The sequence below is a fragment of the Podarcis muralis genome, chromosome 6 (assembly GCF_964188315.1).
Source record: "Podarcis muralis chromosome 6, rPodMur119.hap1.1, whole genome shotgun sequence".
Taxonomy (NCBI): domain Eukaryota; kingdom Metazoa; phylum Chordata; class Lepidosauria; order Squamata; family Lacertidae; genus Podarcis; species Podarcis muralis.
Genome location: NC_135660.1, coordinates 93741498 through 93757626, shown reverse-complemented (window position 1 = coordinate 93757626; position 16129 = coordinate 93741498). Strand labels below are relative to the sequence as shown.

Genomic DNA, 16129 nt, shown 5'->3' with positions numbered 1-16129 from the left:
TGTCATCAGGCAGCCCCCATGGGAGGATTTGTGGCACTGCGTTCACAATCCCGGATTTGCACGAAGTCAGGGTGACATAAGGGAGTAAAAGAGAATGCAACCTGTGAGGATGGCATGGGAATGAGAAGGGAGAGACAGTGATGTGGGGGGGATAGCGGTTTTATATAACAGCAGAGGTTTGAATAAGTGGGAACCGAGAAAACTGGGAGGGAAAAAGTGATCATCTTAAACAGTGGCAGAGGTTTGAGTAGAGTGAGCAAGGGGCGATGGCAGTTTAAAGCAAGGTTTGAGGACCCTGAGAAGGGAGCTAGGTTCTGTTGTATTAACTTTCTGTGTTGTGCCCATCTCAGCTATTTCTCCTTTTTAAAACTGGTTGATCTCTCTACTCCACTTTACTCAAACGTCTGTGGTTGGGTGAACAGTGAAAAATGAGAAACACTGAAGGGGGGGGAGCTGACCAATGAGGAATTTATCAGCAAATGGCAGAAAACCATGGCTAAAAAAGCCACCTCTATTGGTCTGTCACCCCCCCCCCCAACTATATTACCTGGGTTATGAAGGCGCCCAAAAGATGTTAAAGCAAAGATTATGGGATAATACACACAGTGACTTGTGATCTCAATCACACACAGTCCGTAGTCCGCTGGCAGTACAATATGGGTATGTCTTTAAGTTAACATCTTACATTAAAAACCTGACAGTACCAAACTATCGAAGGCTTTTCACCAAAGCCAGATTAAACGTCTTTCCTTCTGCAGTGTTGGATGGCAGGTTGAGAGGAGTTCCCTACCAGGGCAGACTTTGCTCGTGTGGTCAAGACATCGATTCCATTAGACATATTTTGTTGCACTGTGCAAAATACGAGCAAGCCAGGGCTGAACTGATACTACCCTTGCTGGTACCTTTCCCGGGAAAATCAGAGGCTCACTATGTCGGGTTCCTATTGGAAGACCGGACAAATGCTAGAACATTAGCAGTGGCAAAGTTTTTATCGGTGGTTGCAAGAACCAATGATCCCTATATTCTGAACAAAATGCTTGTTTAACCTGGTGGTAGGCTGTATGAATTGTGTATTGCTTTGTAACGATTTGTTGGGTCTCTGGACCGTAATAAAGATTGCTGTTGTTTAAACTTCTCCCTCCTCCATGGCTCAGCGGCATCATGTGAGAGAGATAAAGGATGCACAGCCCTCAAATATTCCATAATACCTTCCCACAATCATGGATTTCACTCTTGGTACCGTGTGTCGCCTACAACAGGAAGTTCAAGATTCAATGTAGAACAGATACTTTATTAACAAGCAAACATCCACACATGTACAATATTCATCAGTTGAACTTAACATTCTCTGATTGAGCTGACAGCCTTAAGAGTCTATTCAACTTAAAGATACAGTAACACACATCAGATTGGAGTGCATGCGCCAAGGGGACTGCAGAGGAGAGGAGAGGGGGAGGCCCAGAACTGGAGGCGGTCTGTGTGCAAGGGAGAGCAAGGAGGAGGGAGGGGAAAGGGAGTGCAGGTGCCAATGGTGTGTGAAAAGGGGGCTGCACACTAGAGGAGTGGATGTGTGTCAAAGAGTTGAGAAGTGCAAGGGAAAAGGCAGTGCAAAGGGGGTTACAAAAAAGGGGGAAGTGGGGCTGAAGGGAGGGATGCAGGCTTCATATTTGGGTGGAAGGTGAAAAAGGCGCTTAGCTGCAATGTGTGGGCATTGTTTGTGTGCAGAGGGGCTGCACAAAAGGAGCAGGGAAGGTGCAAAGTAGGATGGTAGAAGAGAAGAATTGGCTTCAGAAGGCGAATGGTTGGGTGAATAATGAGCTTCCTAGTTGCATGGGGTGGGAAGGGTAATCTCTAGGGAGTTGATATGGGGAGGGGTGGCAGGGGGTGGTTGACGAGCAGTGTGTGTGTGTGTGCATGTAAAGTTCCTTAGACTTGATTACTATTTCTGTGGGTCTCATCCATGCAAATGGAGATATTGAAATTATGGCATTTCCACATGAGCGGGAGGACTGAAATTTGGTACACATGTGGTCCAAAAGCGGAACACTTTTTGGACCTCTCCCTAAAAGCAGACCTGCTGTGTAAACCAGGATGTGCAGCCCTCACGGCAAACTGAAATTTAACACACACATCTCCTGAAACACACTGGTGATATCAAAAAAGACTGAAAGAGGACATTTCTACATCTCCCTTAAAATGAGAAGCATGATTTTTATCTCCCAGTATAGGGCAAAGTGCATGCTCCTTTACTAGGAAGGGGATATCTGAGACATGCCAATTTTAAGTCAGATAAATCTAATTCAGATTTTCATTTGCTCTTTAAGGTGGGGGCGTGCCATGCAGTTGGAACGATGCCCTCTCAATGAGGCATTACTGACTGCTGTCAATCAATGGGACAGCGCTATTTTGATTTAATTAACAAAAATCTTTGGGTTGAACATGTTGTGTTAAATGCTTCCCATGTCAACTGAGCACTTAACAGGTGAATCATTCAACACTGATAGGTTTTGGTATCGTATAATGCACTGTGGTTAGTTGCAACCCTAATTCATAACTTCTTCCATCTTTTTTCAAAAATGCATTCGTTGCTACAGCTAGAAACGCAGTGGTAGCCAGCAGAAGTTGGCAAACCCATAAAGGATGGAGAAACCTGCTTAGGGAAAGGAGGTGGCAACTCTTATTTCAAACCTTATTTCGCTTAATAAATGAGCTGTTTGTATCTGGGCCACTGGAAGAGCAAGGAAGTGCTTCACTAAACTTCTCCCGCCCACCTCCCCCTCACTGATAGGAGGTAGTCATGTAAACACCTTTACTATCATCTGAAAAACCAGAAATAGAGAAAAGGGGCCTAAAGGATATAACATTATGTGTCAGGTGCTCTACCCTAAGATGCAACATTGGGGGAAATTTGCTGGGTCCACTGGTGTGAACTATCCAAGACAACTGCTTGGAGAGGAAAGAGGATGTGTGCTCTCCACTGTGTGTAGGCCCTGGTGGCTGGTGTCGATTGGGGCTGGTGGGGTAGACAGGAAGTGGCATAGGGGGCATAGTGGCAGAGCACACTTGAGCTTCTCTGTGCTGTGCTGAGAGAAAGGAAGTCCTTTTCGCCCAGCCCAGCCGCTAAAAGGTCTTCTCATGGCTCCCTGCCCCTGCTTTAAACCAAAGCAAGCAACAAACCTGCTTTCCGCTCACCTACTCCTTCCACTGTTTACCCCCTTGGATCTGAGTTACCATTGCCTAAACTTCTCCCAGCTTCTCTGTCTCAGAACAGAACTTCGGAGGCAGCAGTGACTGGTTGGAAGCACCCAGAATGGTCCTGGGACACTAAATTGGGGGGGGGGGGGGATTGAAGCGCTTGCAGTGGGTTGGGTGTGGCACTGGTCTGTTTTCAAAAAGTGCACTAATGCTCTTTTGCTCTTGGGTTGGCAACTGGCCCTGGAGGTCTCCACTTAATCCTTGGTATATAATACACCCACCTAATCTCTGCAGCCTGCAACTTCATCTAATGCAGTGTTTCCCAACCGGTGTTCCGCGGCACACTACTGTGCCGTCAGACATTGGCTGGTGTGCCGTGGGAGGGAGGCGGGCGAGTCGGGCGGTGAGAGGCGGCGGCGGCGAGGATCCGCGTCGAGCCGGGGGCGGCTCCGCGGTGGTGGTGCCGAGCGGCGGGGCAGCGCGTGCAAAAGGGAGGAGCGCGAGACAGCGGAGGAGGAGGAGGCCGGCATGTCCGGGCAGCAGCAGCAACAACAGCAGCAGCAACTCCCGGCGACGGCTCCTCAAGCCCCGCCGCCGCCCCCTCCTCCGCCCGCTATCGCCGCCACCACCACAACAGCCGCCGCCGCCTCAGTTGCCGCCGTCCCTCAGTCCCTCGCTCTGCTGCCTCCTCCCACCCCCAAAGCTTGGAGGTTCCCCGGCAAGGGGGAGGGAAAAAACTTTCACTTTCGTGCGTCCCTCCCGGCGTGACGCTGCGCGCTGACGTCACGGGGCGGGGCTTTAATGGTGGTGTGCCGTGAGATTTTTTTTCAGTAAACAGGTGTGCCGTTGCCCAAAAAAGTTTGGGAAACACTGATCTAATGTTAGTTGTGACAAGCAACATGTCAAGATCACATTACATAACCATCAGATTCCAAAAACACATGAGGACACTATGCATTGTCACCAACTCTGCTCCTGGATCTGCTCCTGGGAGAAAGCAATTTGGGGTGGGGGAGCGGCTCTTTATCAAAGGCAAGGCAACCAGAACGTCTCCGATGCCGGGCAAGAGTTGCTGTTCTTCCAGACAAGAGGAGCTTGTGCTGGAGCTTTCTTTTCCCTCTTCCCTCCCCTTACTTTTTCCTTGTGTATCATGTCTTTTTAGATTCTGAGCCTGAAGACGGGGACGGTCTCAATACTGATTTTTGCCATTCTGAGAGCCTTTTTGACAAAAGGCCAGGGCGTGAACATCTTAAAGTGAGTTAGTACAAAATAAAATGAAATCCAATCATGTACTTATTAATTTATACAAATTAAATGTTCACACAGCAGAGGAAAAATGTGTGCTCAAGGGCATCAGAATGGCATGGCTCTCTGTAGAACTGGGCTACGCCCCTGAGTGCTACAGTGAACAAGTTGCTGTGAACCACACGTATCCAGGTTTAGCCATTTTAAGTCTTCATGCAGCAGAAATAAGCGCAGGGCGGTGGGAGGAAATACGAGGCCCCCGCTCCATGTTTGCTCATGCTCCTTCATGCATATTGAAACAAGCAGCCAGGTTTAGAATGGGGTCAGAATGGCTCCAGAGGGTGAAATCTTGCTTTGCAGAAGAGCCACCACTGATAAATAATCCTCCGGTAAATACATGGGGTAACCGTATAGAGTTCTCTGTGCACAAATAGAACGTTTTCAGTTAATACTGCAGCACTTGCTAAAACGTTAAGGTAATTTCAGCCGTGTATATGAGTAAACAAGTGCTGCTTTCCATTTATGCAATACTGGGCTGTATGGCATGCTACCAATAAGCAGTTGCTACAAACTTTCCAAACTGAATCAACTCCATTTTTTTCCTCCTGAGTAAGAAGACCTTTGCCTTCTAACAGGCTAGTCCACTAAAATACTTCCAAAGAAAATATGCTTTTACAGACTGCATACATAAACTTTGTGATTTTAATGTTTCAGAGCTCCATGTTCCCAGCCATCATCTTCTCACCTAAATGATCATCTCTATTAAGAAAGACGCAGTGGATTTTAGGTTTACTGTCCTCTCTCATCTCTAGTTTTATACTGAACCGACTAATTCCGGTATTGGGACTCACAGAAGACAGCTCAGTCTTTGACAAAGCGCTTGGTAAAGTGCACGCCAGGTCTGAAATGAAATAGCCCACCCAGCTTCTCATGAATGCCCCGTGACTCACAACCAGGATGTTGGCATCCAGTATTTCAGCACCTCGGTCGGAATTAAATTCCAGTCTGCTATGGTGGTTGGTCAATGAGCTGGTAGAACTTCCACCCGCCATTTCTGTGCTACTTCCTTCTGTCTCTTCTTCAGCTTTATTTTCTGGACGTGCTTCTTGGGCAACAAGACAGCAAAGGTGTTCAAAAAAATCCTTGCCACGTGCTTTTACCTAAAGCAAGGGGGAAGGACAGAGTAAAGTGATTGCAAATTATTTCAAAAACGCTTTACCCTATTAAGGGGCACTGTTTGCTTCTTTTGTGCCAGGCCCTGTATCACCTGTCCCTCCTTCCTTCTTTTTAAAAGTTAACTTAAAAAACAAACAAACTTTTCTTTCAGGGTGGCTGGTTGCACTGCAACACACAGTGCCAGCCACATGCAATCTTAAGTTGCTTTCTAGTTGTGGCACATGTTGTATACTGCTCTGTGGTTACTTCCTGCAGCCAATCAGAAGCTGCGTTTTGGTTTCCGAACATTTATGGTAGTCAAACGGACTTCCGAAACGAATTCTGTTCAACTTCCAAGGTACGACTGTATCGACTTGCATACAAAAGAGCGAAAAACATGCACACAAACCATAAAAAGGAATTTGTGGAGTGACTTTCTGTATATGATAGAGCTCATCTTCCTAAGCATTTTGGTATATGTTATATTTATGCCACCTTCTTTGAGGCCAAGTACATTTCTGAACCAGACCAGCTTCTCTGAATGGCAACTAGAGACCCTTCAGAGATGCTACCGCTCTGCGGCATTAGGCAAATTCCACTAAATAATAGTTCTAGTGAGATAAAGGCTGGACTTGCAGTATGAAGATATATGCTACTGATACTGTATAGAAAGGTTTTTGCATGACAGCCAGGTATACTGAACAACAAATCACTACGAAAAGTACTGCTTACTTCTTCAAGTGTTTCTCCTCCAGGAGGTGTAAATGACGGACACTGCTCCCCTGCAGCTTTTGCCATTGTCCTGAGATCACTCAGAGGCCTCCCTTCTGCCGCTCCATATTTCTGTAAAAAATAATAATAGGGCTGTATTAGGTGATGCTGATGCAAATCAAGTGTTGAGGATGCTAGAAGGCATCCCATGGGGAGAGAGCGGAGCCCTGCCAAGGTGATTTACAATAAAGGTCTTCTGGCTAGGAAAACTCTTCTGCCAAGCATCCAATATAGTGGGCCTGAAAATCCAGTAAATGCCAGTTTATACCAGGTTCTTCCCATGCCCATAAAGATATAAAAGGTAAAGATAAAAGGATCCCTGACCATTAGGTCCAGTCGTGGCCGACTCTGGAGTTGCGGCACTCATCTCGCTTTATTGGCCGAGGGAGCCGGTGTACAGCTTCCCAGTCATGTGGCCAGCATGACTAAGCCGCTTCTGGCGAACCAGAGCAGCGCACAGAAACGCCATTTACCTTCCCGCCAGAGCAGTACCTATTTATCTACTTGCACTTTGATGTGCTTTCGAACTGCTAGGTTGGCAAGAGCAGGGACTGAACAACGGGAGCTCACCCTGTTGCGGGAATTCGAACCGCCGACCTTCTGATCGGCAAGCCTTGGCTCTGTGGTTTAACCCACAGTGCCATCCGCATCCCTATCATAAAGATATGCAAGCCTTCTTTAAATACACACACACACACACACACACACCAGGTTCTGTCCTGCAGAGACCAGCACTTAGGGAATCACTGCACAAAGGCGCATGCTGAGGAAACGGTTCTATCCCCTGCTGTCATCTTCTGCATGCCCCGCTAACTCCCCTTAAAAACAGAGAAGTGGAAAGCAATGTAGGAACTGCCAACAGAGCCGCCCAGCAGGGGAAATATGAATCAGGCCTATGTTGCATAACAGAGAAGACAAAAGCAGACTTAATTCATATTGCTTGGCTTCCTCCTCTGCTGCTTTCAAGGGGGCTTTTGCTCTTGAATGCTTCTTGCTCTTTCCATCCTTCCTTTGCTTTTCCCAGGGCATGAAGGTCCTTCGTTTGATTTTAGTGGTCTCCGTGCTGTGGAGTGTTGGCAGGCTGCCTAATTACTGACTGGATACAGGTTCCTTCATTTTGACATTATTGGGGGTTACTTCTGGCACTTAATTGAGATAAATTTGGTGGGTGTGGATTGGCTAATTGTGGGCAGGGGGGAGGTCCTGCCTTAGGTTGTTTTTTTGGGTGGGCCTTTAGATCAAATAGAAGTAAACACAAATAATAAATAGAAATAAAATACCTTTCATGGCATAATTTTTTAGTTTATCAGTTTTTTTAGTTGCAGAAAACAATTCACAGGCTATTAAAACTACCTGCAAATTATCTTCGCCCAAGAATTGGTACACTGCCATACATATTCTCATCCTATCTAAAGCCACTTTGCGCACATGAATTCTGACATGGACAGACATACATTACAGAATCACAAACGCTGAAAGAAATGTAACAGTAGAAATAATAATTTCTGTTCTTACCCGCTCTCTGAGTCTTGCATCATATTTTACAGCAGCATCTTTGCAGAACTTACTCTTCTTTAGAATTGCGTCTGTTGTCTGAAACATTAAGCAGGCAAGTCATGCTTAAAAAACACACAAATACTATGAAAGATAAAGGGCTTAAAACTTGAAGTTCAAACCAGGCAAGACGGATATCACAGAATCATAGAGTTGGAAGGGACCGCAAGAGTCATCTAGTCCAACTTCCTGAAATGCAGGAATCTTTTGCCTAAAGTAGAGCTCAAACCCCATGACCTTGAGATTAAGAGTCTCTGATGCCCAACTGAGAGATATGATCCCTTCTGTTTGCCACTGGTGGCTGCAATGATTTCAGCAGATCTTGGACAGACTGCGCAAGCAGTGGAAGCATCACAACCAGATACTTAAAAGCAGTGGTGGTGGCACTGTAGAAATTGCAAGTAACAAGCAGGCAAAAATTTCAGAGTTCCCATACAGCCCTGAACAGCTACAGCAGAAGTTTCTGCATAAACATGTTGATGCGGAAGTAGGGAGACTGGGTCCATAAGCACATGAAACTATCTCTGGCAGAATTTTAGGATGTACGCCAACCTCCCCTTACTGATCAGGTGGCGGTGATAAAGGAATGGCAGGCTCATCTAGAATAAGAATCATTCATTATTTGATGACTTGAGAGAGAATAGGGTTGATGGCGTACTGCCCATGATGCAACCCAACAGCCACCCTGACCAAGCTAGTGACGACTGTCTCTGAGATGGTGTTGGACGGAGGCTCCCTCTTCTGTAGTGCTGGGGAACTTCAACATTCAGGCCGAGACCTCCTCAATACAATGCTGTATTGTTTTTAACACTCAATTAAAGGTAAAGGTAAAGGTACCCCTGCCCGTACGGGCCAGTCGTGTCCGACTCTAGGGTTGCGCGCTTATCTCGCTCAAGAGGCCGGGAGCCAGCGCTGTCCGGAGACACTTCCGGATCACGTGGCCAGCGTGACTAAGCGGCATCTGGCGAGCCAGCGCAGCACACGGAAACGCCGTTTACCTTCCCGCTAGTAAGCGGTCCCTATTTATCTACTTGCACCCGGGGGTGCTTTCGAACTGCTAGGTGGGCAGGAGCTGGGACCGAACGACGGGAGCTCACCCTGCCGCGGGGATTCGAACCGCCGACCTTGTGATCAGCAAGTCCTAGGCACTGAGGTTTTACCCACAGCGCCACCCGCGTCCCTAACACTCAATTGGGAGCCGCCAATACATCAGAGGCACAGCACATATGATTGAACCTGTTTTCTTGCCATGGAGTGGGCTAGCAGGAATCAATATATGATTAGGGAGGTTGATGGCAAGCCCGTTGTCATGGACTGTTAATTCTCTAGGGAGACTGAGACTGTCAGCGGAGAGCCCCCTTAGACTGCCCAGAAACATGTGGAATGGCTGGGGCTCCTTGTTGGAATACTCTAGAAGAAACTTGCAAATGGTCTTGAACAAATTGCTAGGCAATGGGAAGTTTCCTCAGCAACAGGTGTCCTTACGCTTAACTAAGTCTGGGTCATCCCCATCCACCACCCCTCACCCCACCTTTGTGTTAGACTTAATTGCAATTTCTTTCCATTTCTATTACTTCCTTTCACACACCTTTAACCTAATTTCATGCTTCTTTTTCTATGGTGATGGGAAAAGGAAAAGGAATTATCTGTGGGATTGAGTGTAGGTATGTTTGAACATTTTTAAGGATTGTATGAAATGTATGTTTGTATGCTTGTATATTCGCAATATGTGTGTATTAATGCTGAATTATTATAATAATAAAAACTTTTTAAAAAAAACAACAACAACTAAATCTGGGTCAGTGTAAATGAGTTTGTGTATGAATCAGCATTAGGTCTCTGGCCAGATGGCTAGAAAGAGAAAAAGATTATGGTGCTTTATTTGTTTTCTTTCTTAATGGCCAGTGTAAAGTTTCTGTAAATAATAAAAGACTCTGAGAAACAGAACCAAATGGTGTTTATTCCTGTAATGGGAATTTCACTAAGAGATAGCTGGAAGACTGCTGATGCTATAAAGAAGTAAAAGGTGCAGGAAAGTTTTTCTGTAAAAGGAACTCTGCTGAAGAAAGAAATGAAAACCGAAGAGTAGATGCTTATGCACCAACACTCCTGCAGAGACTTTTCTTGCTTTGCAGAGCCAACTATAAAACTGCTCTCATGTGCCCTCATCAGTGTTGTGGAGACCATGGGAAATCAATGGGACAAACCACTGAGATCACTGTGAATCTGATCAAACACAGGTGAGAACATAATATTGTGCCTACCATCACTACTGCATCTTTTTTGAGTGTCAAGTCAGTGAGTAGCATCTGGACTGAAGGAGAAGATAAGGGTACCTGGAAGCCTGCTGTGATAAATTTGAGAGACACTTGGACGATAAAATCTCTCATATTCACACAGAATTACCATGTATATTCGAGTGTAAGCCGACATTTTCAGCACATTTTTAATGCTGAAAAAGCCCCCCTCGACTTATACTCGAGTGAGGCGTGCGGCGAAGGGACGAGTGGACTGAAAGGAGCCCTTACTCGCCGCTGGTCCTGCCGCCGCCGCCCACCTCTCACAAGGGCAGGCACAAGAGCCGTGGTTGGGAGGGGCGCTGCGCCTCTCCCAACCGCGGCTCCTATGCCTGCTCTTGCGAGCGGCCCGAAAGCAGCCCTTTTGGGCTGCTCCTCCTCCACCTTTGCTGCTGTTGGCAGCGGAGGGACAAGCAGCCCGAAAGCAGCCCAGCTTATACTCGAGTCAATAGGTTTTCCCAGTTTTTTGTGCTAAAATTCGGCTTATATTTGGGTCAGCTTATACTCGAGTATATACGGTAGATGCCTCACAAAAACAAATTAAACTGAAATTACAGAACGTCTGATCTTGCATAATCCCAATTGCATCCTATACAAGCTTACCTGCTTTGCCCGAAGCAGATCACTTGTGAAGACATGAGTAAATTTTATGTTACTGAGATACAGGCCAGCTGCATTCACTTGTCTGAAGCCAGTCTCTGAGAGGGGCTCATCTATGCCTTGGCCTATAGGAGTCAAAATAAAAATAGGCCAAATTATTAAGGAAAGCCTGTTTTACCAATCATCAACTTATATACAGGCAATTTGCGCATGTATCAGGTCCCTCCACTGAAATTACTGAGAATCCTTTAATGTGCAAAAACCCCACCCATGAAATCTTTGGCTTGACCCCTTAGTTTGTAGACAGAGAAAAATCAAAATTGTACTAGATTCATTCCATAGCCCTTGACTTTTCCCAATCCCAATTCACATGTTCCAAACTCAGATGCAATCTTGTCGGAGCAGAGACCTAGCTTTTGCTTTTGTTACATTCCTCTCAAAAGTAGCATATACATGAATGGCATGGTAGAATTCATGTATGCTTCTGAAAATTCCATAAATGTCTGCCTCTTCCCCCTCTCCTGCGGCCTTTCTGAATTCCACAGAGAAAAAAATTCTTATCATTTTTTGCCTACTCTGCTAATTTGAAAGGGTTCAATTGCTTAAAAATAGCTCTGCACAGAATGAACACATTTGTCTCACTCTGCTTGCCCAGGTAGAACTGCAATTCTCCCAGGAAGGCAAGTTATTAATTTCTGGTTTTGAAAATTTGAAATTGGGTCACCCCAATCTAGTCTTTCTTGTGCTCTAACCACTGACCCACAGCAGTTACACTGCTGGAGATATCCAATAGTTATTAAATTTGTTCCTATGAAGCCTTGACTGATAAAGAAGTTGTCACACAGAAAGATGACCAGATTTCAAGGTACTACTGAGCCATGTTAGCAAAGGCACTTAAAGTGAACAGAGTCTAGAGAGAAGATAAATCCTGTTAACAATGTACTGAGGATACTAAACAAAAACAGTGTATAATTTTAAGAAGGAACAGAAGAGTTTTTATCTTTCTTGCACAGCAGGGAGACATTCAACCAAACATACAGAAGAAAACTCCCTCAGAACTGCACAGCCAATAAGAGCATGTGCTATCTCAGCAAACACCATGCCACTTGGGTTTTAAGCAACACTTCTACCCCTTCAGTTGACTTTAACATTAACAGAATTAACCCTTTAGCTGCACACAGAATAACGTTGCAACTCCAACATTTACTCCAAATGAAAGATCTTCATTGGCTCCCAGTTCGTTTCCGAGCACAATTCAAAGTGGTGGTGCTGACCTTTAAAGCCCTAAACGGCCTCGGTCCAGTATACCTGAAGGAGCGTCTCCACCCCCATCATCCAGCCCGGACACTGAGGTCCAGCACTGAGGGCCTTCTGGCGGTTTCCTCGCTGCGAGAAGTGAGGTTACAGGGAACCAGGCAGAGGGCCTTCTTGGTAGTGGCGCCTGCCCTGTAGAACGCCCTCCCACCAGATGTCAAGGCAATAAACAACTACTGTATTTTACTTTTTAGAGTATTTTTCCCTGTTTAGAGAAGTTTTTTATGTCTGATGCTGTATTGTTTTTGATATTCAGTTGGAAGCTGCCCAGAGTGGCTGGGGAAACCCAGCCAGATGGGCAGGGTATTAATAATATATTATTATTATTATTATTATTATTATTATTATTATTATTATTATTAATCATCTTGCAAATCTTCACCTGATGTTTGAAAAAATGCAGGGCGACGCACAGAGAAATGATATCTGAGACCACTCGGTGATGGACTTAGTCTGTTCTCAGGATACTGAACGGAAAAATGTTTCTGCCCTGCTTTTTCAAAAAACCATGCCCAATCTAATTAGGGCTCTGTGTGCACAGAAGCAAGCTTCTATGGGTGTTTATCAGCTGTTTAAGAAAGTGTATGTACCAACGGGTGCCTCTGGGTTTCTCCAGGCTGAAAAGGCTTGGGAGTCAGAATTGTCTGGATCCAGCCACCCACCCAACCTGGCAAGGTACTGAATGCTGCTTAAGTTCTTTAATAGCTTTTCAGCCCAAGGAGCTGCTGGGCGGAGGCTTGAAGTATTATTTTAAAACAATACACTCAATATAAATAATCATTTGACTACAAAACAAAGCCAAAAATATTTGCCAAAATATTTCAGCATTTAATGAGAGTGCAGAACTGAAGCTAAAGGCAATTGTGACTTGTTATGAAGCATGACTTATTACTCTTGCTGCAACAGAAGAGACACACACCTTGCAGAATCTTCTCTTTGTTGTATCTTGTTTCCCCACTGAAAGAGACAAAATGTTTTCAAAAAAAGAATTCTTATTTATGGAGGCAACTTACATAACACAGAGGAGGAGGGTAGAGAGAAAGGGAAGGGGTAGAGCCATGCTGGAAGTGGCCTCATCATAAAATTCAGGTGTTTATTTTCCTTACTGGTCAAATTGAAAAAAATATGGTTCAGCAGATTGTGGCTGAAGTGGACTGTGCAAACCATCTATTGCCAACCCCAGACACCAGTCAACACACAAACACACGTACATGCATGCACTCCCCAAAGCCCTTTTTTTAAAAAAGAAAACAAGTGGATTTATAAATGCATGAACATTCATATAATAGCAGACAACCCACCTGAAGCAAGGGAATAAGGGCAAGGCTGATAACCAAGTCAATACTTAATTTGCTGCATGCACATTTCAACAGGGAACCTGGGAGGAAGCCAGGCTCATTCCTCAGCTGGGGAACATACTGCAAGCTATTTTTAGATTTATTCTGCCTCTATTTAACAGATCTCAAAGCAGCATATGAATTATATTCCTGATCTCCTCAGATCAGGGAAATAACACAATCCATTGTCTCTTAAGACAGATGGATGCCAACAAATGTCTGATTTTTTTTTGTATTTATTGATATAAAATAATTTATTGATATTATTATTTCCAATTGTTTCTAGTATGTTTTTTGAATTACTGTTTATATATAGTTTTTCATTTTACATGATGTGAGTCACTTACGGAACCATTTTGTGGGAAAGTGGCATATAAATGAACAGATTCTGATGATCCTCCATGCTTAAAAAGCACTGCAGCTAAAAATACAATTAGTAACTAAAACCAACATTTTCCTAGGTATCACAATGACTGCATTTTTTATTTTTGGAAAACCTGCAAGTATTTCTGAGGAGCATTTGGATGTAAACATTACATGATCATTGCAAAGCCATGTATGTATTCTATCTTTTTATGGATTTTGTATAGACCCTCATACTAGGTTTCCATTAAAACTTATTTAAAATCTGGAATAGGCCTCATCAGGCCTCCTTGTGCAGCAATATATGGTGTGTGTGTGAGAGTGTATGTGTTAACATCGGGTTTTACGGTATGCAAGTTACCATAAAGATGGCTTTCAAACCTGTTCATAAATTAATTAAAAGGTAGCAAATTAATAAATTTAATTAAGTAAAGATAGTAAGAATCCTATTTAAAATGAAATAAAAAAGATTCTTGTTTTTGTTATTTGGCATCTACAACATGAGTTTAAACCAGTAGGACGTCTATAGTAAAATTTACACCTGGGTTTGTAAATTTGAAATCTCATGTCGTCGTTAGTAGTAATCAGGGCTGGATTTTGGTTTGTTGAGGGCCTAAGCTACTGAAGGTAACGGGGCCCTTTATATGTCCAGCTGTCCTTCGTCAACAACAAATTGCTGCTGTTTTTTGTCTTGAATATATGCTATATGGTAATTAATAATAATAACAATAATAATTTTTATTTATACCCCGCCCTCCCCAGCCAAGGCCAGGCTCAGGGCGGCTAACAAGCAATAATAAAAACAAATTGAATGAATACAACTTAAAAACAAGATTAAAATACAACATTAAAATATTAATTTATGGACCTCAGAGGTATCTAAAGCCATTTGCACATGCAGAATGGGAGCCTACACAACACAAAACACTGTTGCTGCATGTAGGTTTTATTGGTTTTTTATCTTATATTTTGGAAATGTACATCCAGTTTCCCCCCCTCCCCTTAATTAGCATGTTTAGCATATATGTAAATCCGCCCCTCCCTCAGGTTCCCGAGAGGCTCTCCCCCTCCCTCCCTCCCACCCGAGCCAAGGGCAAAAGGCGGCCGCGTGAGGGGCGCCGTACTCACTGCCGGACGACGGTTAAGCCGAACGCGGCCGGCCTCATCCTGCCCATTCGCCCGCGCGGCAGCCGCGCTCCGAACCCGCCCCTCCCCCAACCCAACCGCCGGCCGGCTTCCTCCTCCGTCGCGCGCGGAGATGACGTCACGCGACGCGCCAGCCTCTCCAAGCCAAGGGGCGGGGGAGAGTTAATGGTTCCGGATCTGAGCCGGGGGGGGGCGGGGGCGGGGCGCGGGGTAAATACGTCAGGCCGCCCGCCGGCCAGCTCCGTTTAAAGCAAAAAGTGATGGTTTGGGCAGAATAAAGGCTCGCGCTTGCTCAAGGCTAGCCCTTAATGGGTGGACAAAATCCCCGCTTTGGTTTCCCACGTGCCTCGTCCCCCCCCCCCCTCCGAGTGAAAGAGAAGCGGGAATCCTATTTAAAACGAAATAAAAAAGATTGGCAGGGCCGGATTGAGGTTCAATAAGAATCCTATTTAAAACGAAATAAAAAAGATTGGCAGGGCCGGATTGAGGTTCAATAAGAATCCTATTTAAAACGAAATAAAAAAGATTCTTGTTTTTGTTATCTGGCGTCCGCAACATAAGTTTAAGCCAGTAGGACGTCTAGAGTAAAATTTACACCTGGGTTTGGAAATCTGAAATCTCATGTCGTCGTTAGTAGTAATCAGGGCTGGATTCTGGTTTGCTGAGGCCCTAGGCTACTGAAGGTAACGGGGCCCTTTATATGTCCAGCTGTCCTTTGTCAACAACAAATTGCCGCTGTTTCTTGTGTTGAATATATGAATGGAGGCACCCTATATATAGAAATGAGCAAACCAGTGATATTTTAGGGAGCAGGCTAGGCATATGACTTACATCATAGGAGCCTACACGACACAAAACACTGCTTCTGTATGTAGGTTTTATTTTATTCGTTTTTTTCTTATATTTTAGAAATGTACATAGATCTCTGCTTTGAATTTTTTTGGGGGGGCCCTAAGCTATAGCCTGTTTAGCTTATACGTAAACTCGGCACTGAGGGACGCGGGTGGCGCTGTGGGTAAAAGCCTCAGCGCCTAGGGCTTGCCGATCAAAAGGTCGGCGGTTCGAATCCCCGCGGCGGGGTGCGCTCCCGTTGCTCAGTCCCAGCGCCTGCCAACCTAGCAGTTCGAAAGCACCCCCGGGTGCAAGTAGATA

General features: G+C 45.0%; 1 protein-coding gene across 1 annotated transcript; it reads right to left on the bottom strand.

The window, feature by feature from the left end:
* Nucleotides 1–1270: 1270 nt before the first annotated feature.
* On the bottom strand, nucleotides 1271–15081 carry TIGAR (TP53 induced glycolysis regulatory phosphatase). Its single transcript, XM_028728796.2, has 6 exons — nucleotides 14960–15081; nucleotides 13051–13088; nucleotides 10821–10942; nucleotides 7882–7959; nucleotides 6328–6438; nucleotides 1271–5600 (listed from the first exon to the last, which is right to left on the bottom strand). The coding sequence occupies exons 1-6, from the start codon at nucleotides 15004–15006 to the stop codon at nucleotides 5151–5153; spliced, it is 846 nt and encodes a 281-aa protein (XP_028584629.2). The 5' UTR covers nucleotides 15007–15081; the 3' UTR covers nucleotides 1271–5150.
* Nucleotides 15082–16129: the final 1048 nt, after the last annotated feature.